Source organism: Apodemus sylvaticus, chromosome 23 (genome assembly GCF_947179515.1).
Source record: "Apodemus sylvaticus chromosome 23, mApoSyl1.1, whole genome shotgun sequence".
NCBI classification, from domain to species: Eukaryota; Metazoa; Chordata; class Mammalia; order Rodentia; family Muridae; genus Apodemus; species Apodemus sylvaticus.
In genome coordinates, this window is record NC_067494.1 from 51,299,479 (window position 1) to 51,321,922 (window position 22,444).

The window sequence follows — 22,444 nt, forward strand, 5'->3', positions numbered from 1 at the left end:
TTCTTTCTTTCTTTCTTTCTTTTTCGGATTTTTGGTTTTTTCAAGACAGGGTTTCTCTGTATAGCTCTGGCTGTCCTTGAACTCACTCTGTAGACCAGCCTTGCCTTGAACTCAGAAATCCGTCTGTCTGCTTCCCAAGTGCTGGGATTAAAGGTGTGCACCACCACCACCTGGCCTGAGGTTTTCAGTGAGTAATTTCCCCCCTAAAATCAGCATGAGATCTTTAGAGACCTCCTTGGCAAACACCTCAAGGAAATGTAAACTTTTCATCACAGTGCAGCCATACTGGTTATACACACGGCCAGTTCATTCTCTCCTTTCGTAGCGGTGAGCAGTAGGTTCACTCTCATAGTTTCCTGAAGGTTTCCCATGCACTAAGTTGCTATACTAACTTGGAAATCCCCCCTAATTCCAGATCGTTCTCCCTGCATCTTCTGCTCTCCCCCTACAAATTATCCTTCCTGCTTCTTTTACATCCACCACAGTCTACCCATGGACTTTGGGACTCTTGTCCCTTTTCCAGAATGACGCTGGCTTTCCTCTATAGCTCTCTTCTGCATCTAACCTCTGAGGGTCGGTGGAGGGTATCTTGATTGTTGTTTACCTAAGAACTAATATCCACTTATAAGGGAATTCATACCATTTCTGTAATTCTGCATCTGGGTGTCCTCATTTCGACATTTTTTTTCCAGTTGCCTTAATTAGCTTGTAAGCTTAGTGTTGTCATATTTTTAGCAGCAGAGTGATAGTCCATTGTGTCAATGTACCTTTTTTCCATTTTTCAGCTGTGGGATGTAAAATTTTGTTTTTAGTATCTGGCTAGTACAAATAAAGCTCCTGTGAACATAGTTGATCAAGTCTCCTGTGGTATTGTAGATGGAGAAACTGTTGCATATATGCCTGACTTAGGTTTTTATTTCTGTGAAAAACAGGATGACCAAGGCAACTCTTGGGAGTCATACTAAGAGTGTGTGTTCATGGGTCAGGGTTAGGGAACTGGAACACACAGTCTTTGTTTGTTGTTGATGTGGTTGTTTTTTTTTTTGTGTGTGTGTTTTTTTGGTTTTTGGTTTTGGTTTTAGTTTTTGAGACAGGGTCTCTCTGTGTAGCCATGGCTATCCTAGAACTCACTCTGTAAACAAGGCTGTCCTCAAACTCAGAAATCTGCCTACTGCCTCCCAAGTGCTGGGATTAAAGGTGTGTACGACCACTGCCAGGCTTGGAGCACACAGTCTTACAGCACTATTCTTATTGACTTTTTTTTGTACTTAATGAGAATGATGGCTGGAGAGATGGCTCAGCGGTTAAGAGCACTGACTGCTCTTCCAGAGGTACTGAGTTCAAATCCCAGGAACCACATGGTGGCTCACAACCATCCGTAAGTCTGACATCCTCTTCGGGAGTGTCTGAAGACAGCTACAGTGTACTCACATAAAATAAGTAAATCTTTAAAAAAAGGAAAAAAAAGAGAAAACATTAAAAAGAGAATGATGATTTTGCTTTCTGAGTGAGTATAAGTGTGTGCACAGGTATGCAAGTTCATGCCTTTTCAGGAATTCCATATATATTGAGCTGTAAACATGCCAGAACATTTGAGAGAATGCTCCCTGCTTTTACTGATGTCCCAAATTTAATTCATATAACTTGGCATCTCTCTTTAGACTATGGCATCCAGCTCTTTCTTCTAGCTTTGTGTGACACTGAGATTTGGTAGTTACCTGTGAAAAATAACCATCAAGTAAGTGGTGGATTGCATGTAGGTGAAGGAAGTAATGCTATTTTGGATAGCCCATAAGAGCTACACACTCTGCACAGTTTATATCCAATATAAAATCTTCAGTCCAGCAGGCTACGCCAACACCCAAGTATTTGGAGATCTCTGTGTACTCCTGAGTACAAGAACACACTTAAAGGGACTTAAAGGCCTTGTCCTCACATCTTAACAGCTTCTAGGGGATGAAGCATACAATTTTATAATAGCTAAGTTGTTATGAAAGCCTGACTTTAGTATGCTATAATTAAGTTTGTTGTTTATTCATTGAATTTTCCATCAAGTATATAAAATTCTAGTTAAATCTGAATTACCTCAGCAACTGGAGAAACCGTTGAATGGGTTTACCATTTCAAAATCTTTTATGAATTAGTCCATATGCTCTCATCAGCATTCAGTCATGTGTCATGATGCATAAAGGAAAGCTGATCTGTCTGATTTGAATTGAAATACAGATTTGTATTTGGAGTTGAGTGAAATGTTTCAGTAAAGCATTTGCTTAATCAGTAAGTTTGACTTAATAAGTCTAGGCTGAGATTTTATTTTGAGACTGCTTGAACTTTGAAGAAATATTTCACTGGCAATACACACTTGGTAATATGTGGAAGCTGCAGCGAATTTGTTCCTAAGACACTCGTGGGCAATCCTCAAGTTGTTACTTTTGATTTTGGCATGAGATTTGTGTGGGTTGTGTGGTCTCGCAGGAAGCTAGGGCAATATAACTTTAGTAGTTGGTACTTTCACAGCTCCAATTAACCTTGTATAATATTTGAAAAAAAAAAAGCAATGGGCTGAGCTAGCTGGGTGTCAGTATTGTCAAGAAAGATGAACCTCTCTGCACGTTTGGCAAAATGAAGGCTTAGCAATTTGTTAAGCCTCCTTCTCCACTACTGGCACCTTAAATCAACAATTGTGAATCAAGGTGAGCCTATAGCAATGGAGCTAACATGATTTGGGCAGTGATGCCAGTCATGTAGGCCACAATAAGACATTTTTCTTTTGTAGTTCTTTTTTTCCAATGTCTTGGAAAGTTATGTGATAGTACTTTCTAGAATGGTATAAAAATACCGTTCTTACTAATACGGACCTGTATACACTTAATTGTCTGAAACTGTTTGCTTAAATCATCTTTCTTTGCTTAGAATATTCTCTGTTATGTTTTGAGGGTTGCATAGCTGTTGTCTTCAGCAGACATGCTTTCTAGGAAAATACTGCACATATATATTGACAAAATTAGACCCTATACCAAAATCTACCCATCCTCCCCCTAAAAAAAAAAAATAAAAAAATAAAAGGATTTACTCTTGTAAAATTTATAAGGTTGCCACCATTGTTACAGAGCAAATGGGACATGCATTAAAAACTCTTCTCAAAGTTTTTGTTATTTGAACTGGTGGGTTTTTTCAGTTCAAGAAATAAATTAACATTTGTTCTAGATCAAGAAGTGCTCTGTGAACCTTCCATACACTGACTTATTTGTGAAAGCATTAAGATCTATTCTATAAGATAGGAAGTAATATTATTGAAATAATGATTGAGCCAGGCGGTGGTGGCGCACGCCTGTAATCCCAGCACTCAGGGAGGCAGAGGCAGGTGAATTTCTGAGTTCAAAGCCAGCCTGGTCTACAAGAGTGAGTTCCAGGGCAGCTGGGGCTATACAGAGAAACCCTGTCTTGGAAAACAAAACAAAACAAAACAAAACAAATCTAAAATATAAGAAATAAATATTCATTAAATTAATATTCTATATCATATATTAGCTATGATATAATGACTAGAATATGTGATGTAGCCATTGAGAATGATATTGTACCGATAATTTCAGGTTGCATTCCTATTGAAATAAATTCCTATGAAAGCAGGGAATTTGACTCAATTACATTGAATCTAAAAGAGAATTAATATTACATTGATTACTTAGAAACAGTTTGATAGAGTTTAATGCTATCAGTCATCTTGAATTCATATATAGATATTTTGCTTTATTTCATTAAGAATAATTAATTTTTATTCCTTACAGCAACAAACATATACCTATACCACTCACCACATTAAATTCACATTTACTTGTATAAAACATATTTTATACAAGATAGGCAAAAGAAAACAAAAGAGAACAAAACCACTTTCCCTGTTGCCCAGTGTGAGTCTTTGACAACTTTTAAGACTCTCAACCAAAGTTATTAACTGGTTTGGTATATTTGTTGAAATTCAGTGTTCTAAGTTTCTAAAAATAGGACAAATCTTGCTGTTGGGTTTTCATGATTATTTCTCCATGAAAAAAATTATATTGTGGAGAACCTACTGTGAAACTCATCAATACTCAACATACTGGTACTGTTTGCTTTTGATGAGAACACTGGAACAAAATTGAATTGAAATATGCAAAGAAGGTCAATGTATTGACCTTCTGATATCATGTATAGGACTTTTCTAAAACATTTCAGTTTAGTAATGTCATTATGTGTTTTATTAGCACTGCCATTCTTGGAATATATAAACTTCATCATACCATCTTCATATTCAGAGCTTCACCATCAGAAGACAGAGAGAAATGAAAAAGGGCATTGAAACACTTTTACTGTAGTATTGTCTCAAGAAGGTAACAAATCCCATACCATAGTGGTTACAAATTTTACAATCATTTCACACAGAAGAGAATATCTTGTTGCTCAAATATACTATCATTGATTCTATCTTGTAAAAAGAGAGACTGTAGTCCCATATTCTTTACAGGATAAAGAATTTTCTCCAATATGGATTTTGAGGTGCAATTGAGCATTTGAGGTATTAGTAAAGTTCTTTCCACATTCTTTACGTTTGTAATGTTTGTTTTTCCTATGTGGATTCTGATAAATACTGAAGACCAGCTGAGATATTCAGACACCAGTACTGAGGCACTACTGGATTTTTCAAATTTCCATTGATTTACAGCTCTGTTTGTATTAATTGGCCCCCAGCATTTGAAACATTCTCATGATTCCAAGCCTTTGATTCTTAGGAAACAGGGGGCATACATTTTTTTCTGAACATTGTAAAGTAACTCAAAGCTCTGTCTGCCATTGTTTAGCACAGATTATAGGCTAGTTGGGTGGGACCCTTTCCACCCGGCCTGTAGGTTACCTTGCTCTGTCCTAGATTGATCCTGAACTCAGGAATCTACCTGCCTTCCTAAGGTTAAACAAACAAACAGACAAACAAACAAACAAACAGGTAGGTGGGGTAACTTTCTAACAAGTTGTCTCACAGTGAACTTCTTTTGTTCCTTCAAATTCATTAATACACATAATTCATATTGAATATGAAAATACTTCATATTGAATCATTAGTTTTGCAGTGTTGAGAAAAAATATATTTTCAAACTCATGTATTATGAGTTATATACCTTAAATGCAGTCCTGAAGGTCCCAGTGTTTACCATTTTGCTGAGACATAGTCACACCATTTACTCCTGGACTCCAGCTGTTTCTAATTATCATGGAGTCATTAATCTTAACCGTGAGGACATTCTTTGCAGGAATGTGAAATATGTGCATTATTATTGCCCACTGTAGTCTGAACACTCTAGGAAGCTCACAACAGGGCCCTGTGCCAGGTGCAGAAACTATGTCACTCAGTCCCATTAGGGCCAAGCCAAGCTTTATGCTCCATTACAGAAGTTAGTTCCAGATATTTGCCACCTCACAACCTTCTTCCACTGAAGATTTCCATACATTCTCATGGCCATTTGGCTATCTGTCCTCTCCCTCTGAAACCTCCCAATTTCCTCCTATTCTTCCCTCTCCGACCAAGTTCCTTTCCTCCATCTGTCAATCATGACTATTTAATTCTGCATTCTAAGGGAGATTTGCATGTCCTCACTTGTGCATTATGTTTTCTTTACCTCTTTTGTATCTGTGTAGTATAACCTGTGTATCCTGTATTTTATGGCTAATATCCACTTGTAAGTGAGTACATACCATGCATTTCCTTTTGCGACCAAGTTACTACACTCAGGATAATAATTTCAAGATCCATTCATTTTCTTCAAAATTAATGATGTCTTTGCTTTTTGTACCTGATTAGTATTTTGTTGCTTAGGTGTACCACATTTACTTCATCTACACTTTTATTTAAGGAACATCTCGGTTCCAGTTTCTTGCTATTACAAATAAAGCTGTTATGAACATAGTTCAGCAAATGTCTTTGTGGAATGTTTGAGCATCTTTTGGGTGTATGATCAGGGGTTGGGCACATAGCTGGTTTCTGAGATAGAACTATTCCCAGTTTTCTGAAAAATGCCTAGTGGTTTTCCAAATTGCTTGTAGAAGTTTGCACTCCCATCAACAATGGAGGACTGCTCCCCTTCTTCTACATCTTGCTAGTTTATGCTATACCTTGAGTTTTTGATCTTAGTCATTGTGATGGGTGTAAGAGTTGTTTTGATTTGCATTTTCCTGATGACTAAGGACTTAAGAACAATTTTTTAGTTTCATCTCAGCCATTTGAGATTCTTCTGTTGTTTATTCTCTGGTTAACCCTGTACTCCACTTTATAATCAGGTTCTTTGGGTTGTTGGTGTTTAACTTCTCAAGGTTTTTATAAATTTTCTATACTAACCCTCTGTAAGATATAGGTTTGGTGAAGATCTTTCCCAATCTGTAGGCTGCCTTTTTGTCCTATTGCCAGTGTCCTTTGCCTTTCAGAAGCTTTGCAATTTCATGCGGTACCATGTATTAATTGTTGATATTAGAACCTGAGCCATTGGTGGTATGCTCAGGAAATTTTCTCCTGTTCAAATACTCCAAGTTTTTTTCCCAGTCTCGATTTCTATGAGATTCCTTGTCTCCAGTTTTGTATTGAAGTCCTTGATCCACTTGGACTTGAATTTTGTGAAAGGTGATAAGTATGTATTGATTTTCATTTTTCTACATGCATATATCCAATTAGACCAGTACCATTTGTTGAAGATGTTGTATTTTTTTCCATTGTTTGCTTTTCTTTCTTTATCAAAAATCAAGTGTACATGGATGGGTCGGTTTATTTCTGGGTCTTTGAGAGGATTCCTTTGGTCCATATATCTGTTTTTGTACCAATATCATGTCATTTTCATCACTATTGCTTTGTAGTGCTATTTGAGTTGAGGGATGGTGATTACTATTGAAGTTCTTTTGTTGTTTAGGATTGTTTTGAATATCCTTTTTTTTTTCTATGAAGGTAAAAATTGCTCTTTCAAGGTTTATAAAAAATTGTGTTGCAATATTGACGGCGCTACATTGAACCTGTAGATTGCTTTTGGTAACATGGTCATTTTTACTATGTTAATCCTACCTATCCAGTGCTTGGCTGTGAGTATCTGCATCTGTCTCATTCAGCTACTGCTAGAGCCTCTCAGAAAATACCTGTGCTAAGCTCCTGTCTGTAGGTATAACAACGCATCAGTAATAATGTTAGGGTTTGGTGACCACCCAGGGGATAGATTCCAAGTTGCACTGGTCAATATTCAGTCATTTGTTCAAGCTCTTCTCCATTTTTGTCCCTGCATTATTTTTAGAAAGGAACCATTTTGAGTAGAAAATTTTGAATGTAGGTGCCTCCACTGGGGCCTTGTCTTATGTTCTGGAAGTGGTCTCTTCAGATTCCTTATTCCCTCTATTGCACATTTGGCTAAGGTTACCACATTGGGTCCTCAGAAACTCCCCTAAGTGTTTCTACTCTAAGGGAGTTCTTGTCACTCATTGGTATGCCAAATGTCAGTGCCCTTGTAGTAACAAAGCTAGCTCCTAAATAATTGAAACTAGACCATTATATTTATTTATCAAACGTTAAGGGAACAATAACCGAGCAGTTTTCTATTTTCATCCTTTAAGTTGATTTGATCAATTCCAAGTAAAAATCCAATGATACATTCTTGCACTGATCTAGGATAGAGGTGTTTTTTCATGATGCCTCCAGAGTGAATACCTTCTACCATTATTCTTTTCCATGTCATGGTTGGAGGAGTTCATGCTTTATTCTATCACCTTCTCACTCATTGGATTATTTGTTTTTATTGAAAAAAATCAGATAATTAATGGGTAGCAATGCTTATATAATATTGAGACACCAAATTCTGAAAATAATGATTACAATCAGATATGGTAGCCCAGATATAACTGTTTGAATAATACCTTGATAATCTTAGCACCGTGTATAATAACATTATCACAAAAATTGCTAGCTTACACTTTTTGTATTTTTTGTTGTAGTTCTAGATTCTATGTTTATTTTTGAAGGCAGTGTTTATCTGTGTCGGTTTGGCTGTCATAAAGTAGGGGTGGAAACAAGGTAGGCCTCAGACTTAGAGATCAACCTAAATTTGACCCATGGGTACTTGAGTTAAATGTGGAACACAGTGCCTGTCATTTTTGCTTGCTTGTTCTTACACTATTGGCTGCTGGGCCTGGAATGTAGGATTTTGTACATGTCAAGCATGCGCTATTAGGCTGAGCTTTACCCACATCTTGAATTTGTTAATTTCGGTGGAGAGTATCATTCTGCTTTCTACTTTGGCGTGTATTGATGACATTAGTACTTCCTAAACCTCCTTAGTCATTGAAATGTAGGTGAGTGACATTGTTCTTGCCTGTTGTGTTGCCTTTACATTTCGGTTGAAAAAAATGTGGTTATTTTGCCTTTATGCATAAATATGCATCTCATGTGTGTCCAGTCCTCTCAGAAGCCAGATGATGGCTTCGGAACTCATTAAGTTATAGTAATGATTACTTATGAGTCCCTGTGTAAGCACTGGCTGTTGGGCACACTTCTTTCTTTGCAGAAACAGCAACTGCTCTTCACTACTGAGCCAGCTGTCCAGCTTTATGCCATTTATTTATCATCAGTATTTACATTGCTAATATTTCATCTGTCTTTGTAAACATGTCTTCTCTTTTAATAAAATATTGTTTCATGTTGCAATTAAAAATGGGGCAACTCAGTTTATAGAAGATGAATATACAACTGGAGTGAATGTATAATTCATTTTAAAAACTTATGTAATATTTTGATTTGCTACTTTCTTGTGGTTTGATTCTTTGATTTTTTTTGCAAGGAATACTGTGTCATAGTATACAACTCTGACTGTCCTAGAACTCACTGTCTAGACCAAACTGCCATCAAATACAAGGAGATATGTGTGTCTCTATATACTCAGTGCTGAGATCAAGTGCATTCACCAGTCTAACCATCTTGCTCATTGCTTTTGTAGTTAGTAATTATTCATACATCTCCTATGTCCTTGCTACTATTGATCTTTTTGCTTTTCTCTTTATGTCTATTAATTGGCTTTTCTCTTCCAAGGGTTTATCCAAGTGAAAAGGTGAAGAAATGAGAGATGAGAACCTCATTATTAAGTTTCCTTCAAAATTGACTTGATGATCATGATTACATTATTACTTGTGCGTCAGGAAACACATGGGGTAAGTACCAAAAGTATTTGAAAATTTGTCAATTAAATGTACATGTCTAATATTTTATTATCATGCTACTTTTGTATATGTTTTAGAATGCAGTGACATATGATGATGTAGTGGTGAACTTTACTCGGGAAGAATGGGCTTTGCTGGATCCTTCCCAGAAGAGTCTCTACAAAGATGTGATGCTGGATACCTATAGGAATCTCACTGAAATAGGTAAGACTGTGAATGTTGTTTCTCTTTTTAAAATAAGGAAGCAACTGTACTACTTTTGTTGATATGGTTGTCTGTATGTTGGTTTGCTTTTGTTGTTGTTATTGATGTACTTCCATAGTTTTATTTGAGAAAGAGGAAGTGGGCATGAATAAATTAGGCCTGTTTCTAAGTATCACTGAAGATATATTTTTTTAATTTTATCTAAATTCCCGTAATATATCACCAATTTTTTGGTACTACCTTCTAGGCTATAACTGGGAAGGTCACAATATAGAAGAAGATTATGAATATTCTGGAGGACATAGAAGGTACTTTCCTTGTGCATGCTGATCCTAATATGCTTATGCAGAATTCTTAATTTGTTCTTCACATTTTAGTTAAAATCAAGAGTATAAATAAGCACAGCTTAATGAATAGATTACTAAATTCTCATGGAAACTATAATTCAGTGTTCCGTATTCAATTTGTGTTTGCAAGACTTTCCGTGAAGACCAAAATCATGGAAACAGTGCTTTAAAACCATTTCAAGCACAGCTCCATTCAAGCTACACTGTAGAACTGTCAGTCTGTTTAGTCTCATACCATTCAGATAGGGCAAAAAGTATACACATTGAATATGTAATCAGTTAATATCCAAAACTGGCTAATAGGCAAACGGTCCATTGTATACTGATGTTTCTCATATATTGTGGCAAAGTTGTTAAGATTATTGAGAGTGGAAGTTCATGGAAGGTGAAAATGTTGTAGTGAAAAGGTAATCCAAATGCTAGGAACAATATGTAAAACAAGTAAATTGGGTGAGTAAAAGGTGGATATATTTTGTTATTCTTCCTTTCATAGGCGTATTATATGAGACCTTTATCTCTGTCTGTATACCTATATATCAGTCTATCTATCTATCTACCTATCTATCTAATCTAGCTATCATCTATCCCTTGAACATAAATAATACAATACTCTGCCTATGGCATATTGACATAAAATCTATAGTTCTCTAAGAGGACAGCTAGAAGATATGTAGTTTTCCCTACTTAAAATAAATTTGTTGAAACTTCTGAAGGTTGATAATTAATTGATTTCACAAGTTCATTGTGAATACTTCAACAACCTTAGAATAGAGAAAATCCCTATGACATATCGGTAATGCAGACAGTTTCTATTTATCTTTTTTAACTTGCAAATACTGTATGGCTCACATTATAGGAAAATTTATTAATGCAATCATTGTGGTAAGGATGTGAATGCTTGCACATTTGCTCAAATATGTAAAATCCTACTATAGAAAAAGGATACTATATTTTAAGCCATGTAATAAATATTCTTACCATCATAAGTATCTTTTGAAGATGTTAATAATACCCATAATGATGAAAAGGACCAAGAATATAAACAAAGCGATAGAACCTTATTATATCTGATTCTTCTCTACAATTAGCAAAGATTGTTTAACAAATCCATACAGATAAATGATTTATTAGTATAATGACTAGGGTAAATCTTATACATGTAATGTAATGTGACAATTACATACAAAGGTTTAAATGAAGTCCTAGTGTAGAAAAACTCTCTGAATATATCCAATGTGTTAAAGCCTATTTATATCACAGGCATCTTCAAAGATATGAACCAGTTACTACTGGAGTGAAACCCTGTGAATGTGTTCAATATGATGGAGCCTTTGCAAGAAACAATAACCATCAGATCCATAAAAGCATGCATACTGGATCCTTTGTGTCTTATTCTGGTCTTCAAATACACAGAAGATCATACTCTGGAAAAAAAGTCTATGATTGTGATTGTGATAAAGTCTTTGCTCATCACAGTAATCTTCAAAAGCATAAAAGAACATATACTGGAGAGAAACCCTATGAATGTAACCAATGTGGAAAAGCCTTTGCATTTCACAGTTATCTTCAAATCCATAAAAGAACACATACTGGAGAGAAACCCTATGAATGTAATCAATGTGGCAAAGCCTTTGCAGGACTCAGCAGTCTTCAAATCCATAAAAGAACACATACTGGAGAGAAACCCTATGATTGTAATCAATGTGGCAAAGCCTTTGCAGATCACGGGCATCTTCTAAGGCATAAAAGAACACATACTGGAGAAAAACCCTATGAATGTGACCAATGTGGCAAAACCTTTGCACATCAAAACACTCTTCAAACTCATATAAGAACACATACTGGAGAGAAACCCTATGAATGTAACCAATGTGGGAAAGCCTTTGCACTTCATAGTAATCTTCACAGGCATAAAAGAACACATACCGGAGAGAAGCCCTATGAATGTAACCAATGTGGCAAAGCTTTTCCACGTGACTACAATCTTCAAATTCATAAAAGAATACATACTGGAGAGAAACCCTATGGATGTGACCAATGTGGCAAAGCCTTTGCAGATCACAACTATCTAAAAATCCATAAAAGAGCACATACTGAAGAAAAACCCTATCGATGTGACCAATGTGGCAAAGCCTTTACAGGTCTCAGCCATCTTCACAGGCATATAAGAACACATACTGGAGAGAAGCCCTATGAATGTGATGAATGTGGCAAAGCCTTTGCACATCACAGATATTTTAAAATACATAAAAGAACACATACTGGAGAGAAACCCTATGAATGTAACCAATGTGGAAAAGCCTTTGCGCATCAAAGCCATCTTCACAGGCATAAAAGAACACATACTGGAGAGAAACCCTATGAATGTGACCAATGTGGAAAAACCTTTGCATATCACAATGCTCTTCATAACCATAAAAGAACACATACTGGAGAGAAACCCTATGAATGTAACCAATGTGGAAAAGCCTTTGCATATCACAGTACTCTTCAAAACCATAAAAGAACACATACTGGAGAGAAGCCCTATGAATGTACCCAATGTGGAAAAGCCTTTGCACAACAAAGCCATCTTCACAGGCATAAAAGAACACATACTGGAGAGAAACACTATGAATATAACTAATGTAATAAAGCCTTTGCAAGTAACATCGATCTTCAAATCCATAAAAGGACACATAATTGGATAATAGTGCTATCATAGCGCTATGTAATCAATGTGGCAAAACACGACACAGTCACCTTCAATGTGGCATAAAATGTGTGGTTGCACGACACAGTCACCTTCAAACCCACATAAACACATACTGTAGAGAAACCCTAGGAGTGTGACCAACATGGCAAAGCCTTTGCACGATATAGTCTTCTTCAAAATTATAAAAGAACATATACTGAAGGGAAATCCTGATAATGCAGTGAATGTGGTAAAGGCTTTGCTTGTTATGGTGGTCTGTAAAGGAATTTAAAAAACACGTTCTTGAGAGAACCCTATAAATGTAATCAATTTAATAAAGCCATTTCCTAGCAGTCACCATCTAAGGCATGAAACATAGTCATGAGATTATAGTGAGTGGGGGTGTCTGACTCTTGCCTTGAGAGTGGGGGTGTCTTGAGAATTCCTTTTCCTCCTACGTAATTGGTCTACTAGCTTTGATATGAGGCTTTGTGCCTATTTTTATTAAAATATGGTTCGCTTCATTTGATATCCCAAATGTCCTGCTTGTTTTTCAAGGGAAATGGTTGAGTATGTGGGTGTGATGTTAGGTTGGGAGGGATGTAGAGAAGTGAATGGAGTCATACTTTGGTCCAGATATAAAGCATGAGATGAGAATTAAGTAAGAGAATTTTTAAAAAAGAGGAACTGCATACATTTACACATAATAACCAAAACTTGAATCAAATATATATTTAACTGTAACAAATTAAGGTAACCTATGTATAGAATTTTCACTATATGTCTCCCTGCCCTCAAGGATCATCTGATTTTGATCCATGCAGGCAGTGGAAGCAGGACAGCAAACTTGGGGTTCACAAATCCCGTGCGTATGGACAATGAATGATTAATCCAGTTCCAGCTGAAGGGAGTGAGATCAGTTCTACTTATAGTGATTCAAGGCTTATATAATTTGGAGGACTGGAGATAGGAACTTCCAGAATGGGCAAAGCTGTAGGCCTAGAGTACCAAAATGCCTCATTAGGATGGGCAAGCATTTCAAGAATCTGAGAAGCTAAGATAATGGCTACTTATCATGATGAAGTTAGTTAATCCTATATTCCAAGTAAGTCACTGTGACATTTCTAAGGTGGAGGCCTGTGTGGATCCTCTAAATTTCCTAGACAAGGACAGAAAATAAGAAGCCCCCCAAAATGAAGGCTGTTTTCTGTTGTATATTAAGCCTCAAAAGGCTATTTAATCATGGGTGGACTTTGACCTTAACAAGCAGAGTTTTCCCACTTTTAAGTATAAATATTGTGTTACAAGTTTTAGGCTAAGTTTTTTTTTTATATACAGATTTTCACCATATGTAATAAACTTTCAAATGTAAACATAGTTTTCCACATACTCCGAGGAGACATTTTTTGGAGAACATAGGCATTTTAGAGGTAAATATTTTAAGACTGTTAAATTGCAATATCTTAGACAAAAGTACATTTAAAATGTGGGGCTGATAGATTTTACACATGTTATATTTTTTATTGTTTCCTCAGAAATCTGTGAATCTATCCACCTCAAGAGCCAACTAATCTGGTCATAGGCACAAATCCAACAGATGTTCCATCTTACCATAAGGACACTTGTTCAATTTTTGTGCATGCAGAGGCCCCTGCTCATTGGATGATGAACACAGGAAGATTTTATGAAACTAAAAGTTTCCAAGAGTAGATCTGTGTCTTCCCACAATGTCTGAGAGAAGATATATGGAGGCCTATTCTGTCTGAGTCTTTGGAGTTCTAATCTTCCAGTACAGGAGGGTATATTGTGCAGTCTCCAGGCTGGATGGTCACAGGTAGTGAGGGTTCTGGGTAAATCTAGAAATTAGAAGCAGAAGAGCTTGTAGCTCACAGATTCTTTCCAGGATTCTCCTCTGATCCAGGTGGAGGGAGGTGTGAGGTAGGCCATAAACTGTGCTGTGTTTGGGGGATGGGCACCAGGAAACACAGGATGGCTAAACTCCCAGAGTTCCTTCTGATGGGACTTAGCTGGACCATCACAGTGATTCTATTGGAATGTATGAAACCTGGTTTTATCTATTTGAGGGTCATTCAATGTGAATTTCCTCTGGAGAGGGAGAGACTACAGCTCTGGTCATAGGAAGCTGTGTTGCTTATAATATCATTGCCCAGTGTGCATAACAGGGTTATAGGTAACAAAGTGTGCATCGGGAAGGAAGATTTAAAACTCTAACATCTGGTTTCTAGAAAGTTCCTACGATTGCATTCCACAATCAGTTTTGTGTGATAAATTTTACTAAGTGTTTAGAAACTCTTAGAAAAAAAGGTGATAGGGATCTTCCTTCAGCTATATTTTATGAGAATTCTTTTACATTCCTTCTACCGCACAGGTATGTAGACACTGGGGCCTCTCTACTGGGACAAGAGGTAAGTAGTTTCCGGACAGTCAGAAGATTAACAGTTTTCAAGCTCACTTTGAGCTATTATTGCTGAAGTTGTGAGGTTTGGGTTTGCTTAATTTCTATGCATATGTACTCATAGTTAATATTTATCAGTTTCCTTTTCAAAGCATTATACACTTATAAAGGATCCCTACATTCTATGCCCCATTAGTCAGAAAATTTCATAATACACTTAAGCAGTATCAGTCTGACTCTCTAATGATACTCTCGTTGTTCAGGTAAATGTGAGTCTTCAGTCATCTTGTCTGCATTACAGGTTGAAATAGAATATGGAGAAGAGGAAGCACAGAATCTAGCTAAAGCATTTACATTAAAAGTGTTTTTGTCATATTCTTTTATTTTGTATGTGGGGAAGATAATGTAAATATTAAGCATTTTACAGCTAGAGTTTTCAGAAAGTTGAGAAGCAAATAGCTAAGTATAGTATAGTATTAAAACCCAGAAATTTGTTTTATTTGGATATAATGAGAACTGTCTGAGAAGAAGTCCGAGTGAATGAAAAACTAAAAATGACATTATGAAACAGAGAATTATTTTTGTTTGTATTTAAATAATGACCATAAATGGTAGTTGAACAAGAATGCAATAGCTTTAGACAAGTGACTCATCTATTTCTTTTCTCCCAAGTATATAACCCATCTCAGATGGTAACCCTTTCATTTTTGACTTGCAGAATGTTTTTTTTTAAACTGAACATCTTTTACAAAGCAGTTAATATTTGATATATAAGTAATGTATTAATGCTCTATTAAATTACATATGTAGTTTGCATTTCTGGAATACTTATTCAAATAATAGTTTTTCTTAGAGGGAAGGATGGATATTTTTCTAATTGAATAAACAGTTAACTTTTCCTGTGGCCTATGGATTACATTCTTTTCACAAAACTAAAATATAGTATGTATATATCTAGATGGATAGATATATTTATATGTGTATCTATACATACATACATACATACATACATACATATATTCTTTGTGTGTGTGTGTGTGGGTGTGTGTGTGTGTTTCACATTCTAGAATGTAAAACTTCTGATTTCAGAGACCTCGAGAGGGCCTACAAATGAGCTAGTCATAAAGTCCTATAAGACTTTCCGGGGGCTATTGGATACTGGTTCTGAATTGATACTGATTCCAGGAGATCCCAAGAAACATTGTGGCCCTCCACTTAGAGTAGGGGCTTATCGAGGACAGGTGATTAATGGTGTTTTGATTGATGTGCGACTCACAGTAGGTCCAGTGGGTCCTGGCACACATCCTGTGGTCATTTCCTCAGTTCCAGAATGTATAATTGGGATAGATATACTCAGAAATTGGCAGAATTCTCACATTGGTTCTCTGACCTGTGGAGTGAGGGCTATTATGGTTGGAAAGGCAAAATGGAAGCCTTTAGAGTTGCCTTTGCCAAAGAAAATAGTGAATCAAAAACAGTATCGTATTCCTGGAGGAATTGCAGAAATTACTGCCACAATCAAGGACTTGAAAGATGCAGGGGTGGTGGTTCCCACCACATCTCCCTTTAACTCTCCTATCTGGCCAGTGCAGAAGACAGATGGATCATGGAGGATGACAGTTGACTATTGAATTTTTTTTTTTTTTTTTTTTTTTTTTTTTTTTGGTTTTTCGAGACAGGGTTTCTTTGTGTAGCCTTGGGTGTCCTGGAACTCACTCTGTAGACCAGGCTGGCCTCGAACTCAGAAATCCACCTGCCTCTGCCTCCCAAGGGCCAACTATCGAAAATTAAATCAGGTAGTAACTCCAATTGCAGCTGCTGTACCAGATGTAGTTTCGTTACTTGAGCAAATTAACACATCTCCTGGAACCTGGGATGCAGCTATTGACCTGGCAAATGCCTTCTCAGTACCTGTCCATAAGGACCACCAGAAGCAATTTGCTTTCAGTTGGCAAGCCCAGCAGTATACCTTTACAGTTTTGCTTCAAGGATATATTAACTCTCCTGCCCTGTGTCATAACTTAGTTAGAAGGGACCTTGATCGTTTGTCTCTTCCACAAAATATCACATTGGTACCAGCATAGTGGCGTATTCCTGTGACAACCTGACCATGTTTTGGGGAGGACTGTGGAGGGACTTTGGAACTTTGGGCTAGAAGATCTATTCGGTGTTGAGAGTTCTGGAAAGTTCTGTAGGAGCTTGGAAGATAATGTTGAGAACAGTGCAGAAGATGGAGGCCTGGCTTGTGAAATTTCAGAGGAAAGATTAAAGACTCTTACAGTGGCCATGTTTTGATTGTGAAGATTCTGTGGTTTTGGTTAGCTGGGGCTGAAGAGTCAGCTGTGATTAACAAAATACTAGAACCACTAAAGCAAACCTTGTGTTAATGGGACTATTGATGCTGGTTAGCTGGAGCTAGGAAATTAACGGTGATTATTAAGAGACCAGCATCACTGAGGTGAAATCTTCTGGGAAGTGTTTTTTGAGAGCATAGAGAGTGTGTTCCAGAGATAGCCACATTTGTATTTTGTGCTGTGGCTGGACTTGGTACTGTGTAAGAGTCACCCAGATGGTTCTGGTTTTGAAGGCATGAAGGGGTCATGAAGAGCAGCTGAGGCTCTTGGCACAGTGAGAGGCCACGGAAGGCCATTGGTGAAGGTGCAGCCTCAGTTGCAATTGACGGCCCAGGACTTGAAGGGGTCATGCATAGGAGCAGAGGCTTGTCACCATGAAGAGAGCCTATGAGAGGCTATTGGTGAAGCCTCATTACAGTGGAAGATAGCAGTGTTTTGGAGACGCCAGTACCATGCCATGACCACCAAGAACAGCAGCAGCAGTGGAGTACAGGCAGCTGGAACCTAGAAGACAAGGTGTGTGCTACAAAGGGCAGAGCTGGAGAAGTGACTCAAGCCCTTGGAGGAGCCCAGAAGATCGTGAGTTGGATCCCAGGCATTGAACCATTGGAGTTTGAGTTTTGCTTTTGGTTGTGACTGTGCCCTGATATGTTTCCCTCTTGACGGAAGAAAGTATTTTAGTGGAGCCCACAGTTAAGAGACTTTGAATTTTTAAAAGACATTGAATTTTAAAGATATTGGACATTTTAAGGTGATTGAACTTTTAATATGTAAAGACTGTGGGACCTTTAAAGTAATTTAGATCTTGGGGATGAATAAGAAAGTAAGGGTTGAGGCTTAATAGTGATGTATTTGTGTGTCAAGTTGACAAGGGGTCAATTGTACTGTCTGGCTTTGTGTGTCAACTTGACACAGGTTGGAGTTATCACAGAGAAAGGAGGTTCAGTTGCGGAAGTGCCTCCATGAGATCAGCTGTGGGGCATTTTCTCAATTAGTGATCAAGTGGGGAGGGCCCCTTGTGGGTGGTGCCAGCTTTGGGCTGGTGCTCTTGGGTTCTATAAGAAAGTAGGCTGAACAAGCCAGAGGAAGCAAGCCAGTAAGAAGCATCCCTCCATGGCCTCTGTATCAGCTCCTGCTTCCTGACCTGCTTGAGTTCCAGTCCTGACTTCCTTTAGTGATGAACTGCAACGTGGAAGTGTAAGCTCAATAAACCCTTTCCTCCCCAACTTGCTTCTTGATATTTGTGCAGGAATAGAAACCCTGACTAAGACAGATGGTGATCCTCTTCACAACAAAATGAGAATAATCTCTGACAAGTCATGCTTTCCTTCTCTTCACTTATTTGCTTTTCTTTGTTCATTTTTTAACCATAAGGAGAGTCATCTTGGGGCTGGAGAGATGGCTCAGCACTGACTCCTCTTCCGAAGGTCCCGAGTTGAAATCCTAGCAACCATATGGTGACTAACAACCATCTATAATGAGCTCTGATGCCCTCTTCTGGTGTGTCAGAGAGAGAGACAGAGAGAGAGAGAGAGAGAGAGAGAGAGAGAGAGAGAGAGAGAGAGAGAGAGAGAGATTGAGATTCATCTTATTGGTGATGCTAATGCTGTCTTTTTAAAAAAATTAGATATTTACATTTCAAATGTTATCCCCTTTCATCGTTACCCCTCCAAAACCCCCTATCCTATCCCCCACCCCTGCTTACCAACCTAACTCTCCCACTTTACTGGCCTGGCACTCCCTTACACTGGAGCATCGAGCTTTCACAGGACCAAAGGCCATCCTCTTCTACATGTGTATATGGAGCCATAGGTCCCTCTATGTGTACTCTTTGGTTAGTGGTTTAGTCCCTGAGAGTGCTGGGCGTACTGGTTGGCACATATTATTTATTGTTCCTCCTATGGGGCTACAAACCTCTTCAGCTCCTTACATCCTTTCTCTGGCTCCTACATTTGGGACCCGATGCTCCGTCCATTGGTTGGCTGTGAACTATGGGTATTTTGATCCCCCCTCTAAGAAGGACCAAAGTATATGCACTTTGGTATTCCTACTTCTTGAGCTTCTTGAGGTCTGTGAATTGTAACTTGCGTATTCATGAGCTTTTGGGCTGATATCCACTTATCCACTAGTATCCACTATATGGTGATTCTCTTCACTAAAGAATGAGAACTCTATCTTTCAAATCATTCTTTCCTAGTCTTCACTATTTTGCTTTGTTCATTTTACTTTTCCTTCTTTACTGCATTTTCGTTTAAGAAATATTGAATTAGTGTATGAAAATATATACTTCTTTCATACAATATAACAGGACCACAGTTTCTCTTCCCCTTAATTATTCCAGTTACATAAACCCTTCCTCTCCTATTCTCCTTCCCTTGACAAGCCACCCCTTCTTCTGTTTTCTCCTTTTAAAAAAGGTTCTTTCAAAGAGGAGACTCAAATGAAAGAAAACAAAACAAGATAGTAAAGACATGGACAAAGTCCTCATTTGGGGAAGTACATAGCGAGCCAATGGGAAGAAAAGAGCATCAAGATTAAGCAAAGGAATCAGAGCTACATCTGTTCTCAGGAAAGGGGTTATTCAATTCAGAAAGGTAATAGCCATAACATAAGGAAAGGCCCTTACTAAGACCCACACAAGACCCATTTTTGCTATTTACATATTTGTGAGGCTCCCGAAATCCAGGCAGTGTAAGGATTGTGTTCTCTCTCAAGTCTCGCACCCCAAGTTAAACCAAATATTTTTTGGCACTCAACAAGTTTTTTTTTAAATATTTATTTTATTATATGTAAGTACACTGTAGCTGTCTTCAGATACTCCAGAAAAGGGCATCAGATCTCTTTACAGATGGTTGTTAGCCACCATGTGGTTGCTGGAATTTGAACTCAGGACCTTCAGAAGAGCAGTCCGTGCTCTTAGCTGCTGAGCCATCTCACCAGCCCTACACTCAACAAGTTTTGTTACTAACTTGGCTCAGCATGAGGCACAAGAGATTATAGGTTGAGGATTTTCTAGCTTGGTTTGTGCCAAGGCTTGCTTTCTGTGGTCTGAGGAGTACTTTCTCTCCACAAAGAGACTAGAACAGAGGACTGAAGGCTCCAAGGCTGCATTTCACATTTGGTGATCTGTATGGAAGTTGCCCAAAGCAACGCAGCCATTTTTTTTTCAGTGTCCATAGAGCAAAATGTTTTTCGTAAAATCGGCATGCATTATTTACTGGTCCCCTAGGCTATGTATCCTGTTCCCAATCTTGAAGCCTTGCTGCCTATAAAAGATGGCAAGATCAGGATCATTAGGATCACTGTCATCTTTCCCTGAAAATTGCCAGTATCCTACATTCCTATACTAACCACCAAGTGGTCTCTAATACCAGCTCTTTCTCCCTGTATTGTACTCTCTTCCTATATACCATCCTGCAAATGCTTCCTCCTTATTCATTGTCCATTTTCCTCAGTCTACCTGGAGAGTCTATTCACGTTCCCCTTAACAAGGAGATGCATTCATCCCCATGTACCTCTTCTCTTTACATAACCTCTCTGGATCTGTGGAGGATAGCGTGACTATAGTTTCCCTAAAGGCATGTTAAAATTGACAATTTTCATGGAAAATTAGAGAGTAAAGTGGTAGACATGTAAAACATGGCTAAATTAATTGAAAGATGAAATAGAAACATTTTATGATAGAATTGAAGATTTACATGGAAAATGTTTCTGATAAAATTGTAAAAAAATTTTAGGTGTTAGAAATTTTAAAAATGTTAGAATTGAAGATTATCAAGAAAAATTTTATGTAGATGTAGTAATGGTAGGCATAAAAGTTTTCCTAAGTTGATTGAAAGTGGAATTATAAACATTTTCTGATAAACTTGAAGATTTACATGGAAAATATTTCTGATAAAATTGAAGAAATACATAGAAAAACATGTTAAAATTTAAGATTATCATAGAAATTATACAGATAAAGTGATAGGCATAAAGATAATTCTAAGTTTATTGACGGTGGAATTATAAACATTTTCAGATAAAACTGAAGATTTTTGGTAAAATTCGAGAAATATATAGAGAAACATGTTAAGCTTGACTATTTCATGGAAAATTTTACAAATAAAATGGTACATATAAAAACTCTAAGTTAATTGAAGGTAGAATTAGAAAGATCTGTGATTAAAAAAAGATTTACATTGAAAACATTTCTGGATACACCCAGCAGCCAGATAGGAAAGGGCAGCCTGCACTGGTGAGTCCGGCCCTGCAGAGCAGAGGATCCAGTCTGGAGGCCTCTGGCAAGAGCCTTCCAGTCTTAGCCTCTGGATCAGGAACAGCCTCAGCAAGAGTGCACCATCTCTAAGCAGTGCAGGAAACCCCAATATACAGCAGCCAGCGAGGAGACAGTCAGCACAGCCTGCATCCAGAGCTGATCAGGGCCACAGAGGTACATACCCAAATACAACTACAAGAGAGTGGGTCTCGGCTGTCATCTTTGCTTCTGTGACTGTGCAACAGATTGGTAGGCAGGTTTCACCAATGCCCGGCTGACATTGTCATCTCTTAATGTCCAAATTATATCTCGTTCATCTCCTTCAAGTGTCCTTTTGCTCTAGGAGATGTTCAAGCCATATAGTGAAATTTGGCAATAGTGTCCAAGCATTCATGAGTCATGTGTTGTGTGAATCTCATACTTGTAACCTATCATTTCCCCCAAAGTTTCAGTATAATACTCACTTTGGTAACTTAGAAGTCATGGATCATATATCAAGGGAAATCATTACCTAGAAAGCATATTTCATGGCACATACTCTGTGGAAGGCATGTGCCTATAACTCCTCACATATTGAGTATATATTTTGGGAGGGTCTTGCCTGTGTCCCTGCATTCATGTTGGATATACTGTGTATATCCCATGACCCATGGTGGAAACCTACCATATATTGTACATAGTCTATGGTAGGATGACATCTCTCTTGCAGTGGTCATGGTGCATGAGGCTCATACCTGTATACAATTATCCATAATGCACGTACGGTGAGAGTGCTTTATTTAACCCAGCACTCAGTGTGAAAGTATATACTAGATGCAGTTCAGTAACCAAGCACTCATGGAACATATGCTGCTAGACGTTCATGGCTCTAGTGGAACATTTATGATGCAGGTTCTGTAGTGTTCTCACCTACTCTCAGAACCTTGGCCAATTGATCAGTTTTGGACATGGATTCAGTCTCAAGGATATATTGGT

At 37.7% G+C, this 22,444-nt stretch overlaps 1 protein-coding gene across 10 annotated transcripts in view; it reads left to right on the forward strand.

Moving 5' to 3' along the window:
• The window catches only part of LOC127673655 (zinc finger protein 431-like), an 826,992-nt gene that overhangs the window by 84,215 nt on the left and 720,333 nt on the right, over positions 1-22,444 (forward strand). For 3 of the 10 annotated variants that reach the window (XM_052169433.1, XM_052169432.1, XM_052169434.1), the window contains one exon: positions 9,089-9,207. The exons of 6 other annotated variants lie outside the window; for them this stretch is intronic. In XM_052169433.1, coding sequence (XP_052025393.1) covers positions 9,163-9,207 — 45 coding nt within the window. In that variant the 5' untranslated portion in view covers positions 9,089-9,162. Of the gene's footprint in view, positions 1-9,088; positions 9,208-9,293; positions 9,421-9,667; positions 9,729-11,027; positions 12,973-22,444 lie in introns of those variants that run through there. One more of the 10 variants, XM_052169438.1, reaches the window with a different exon arrangement.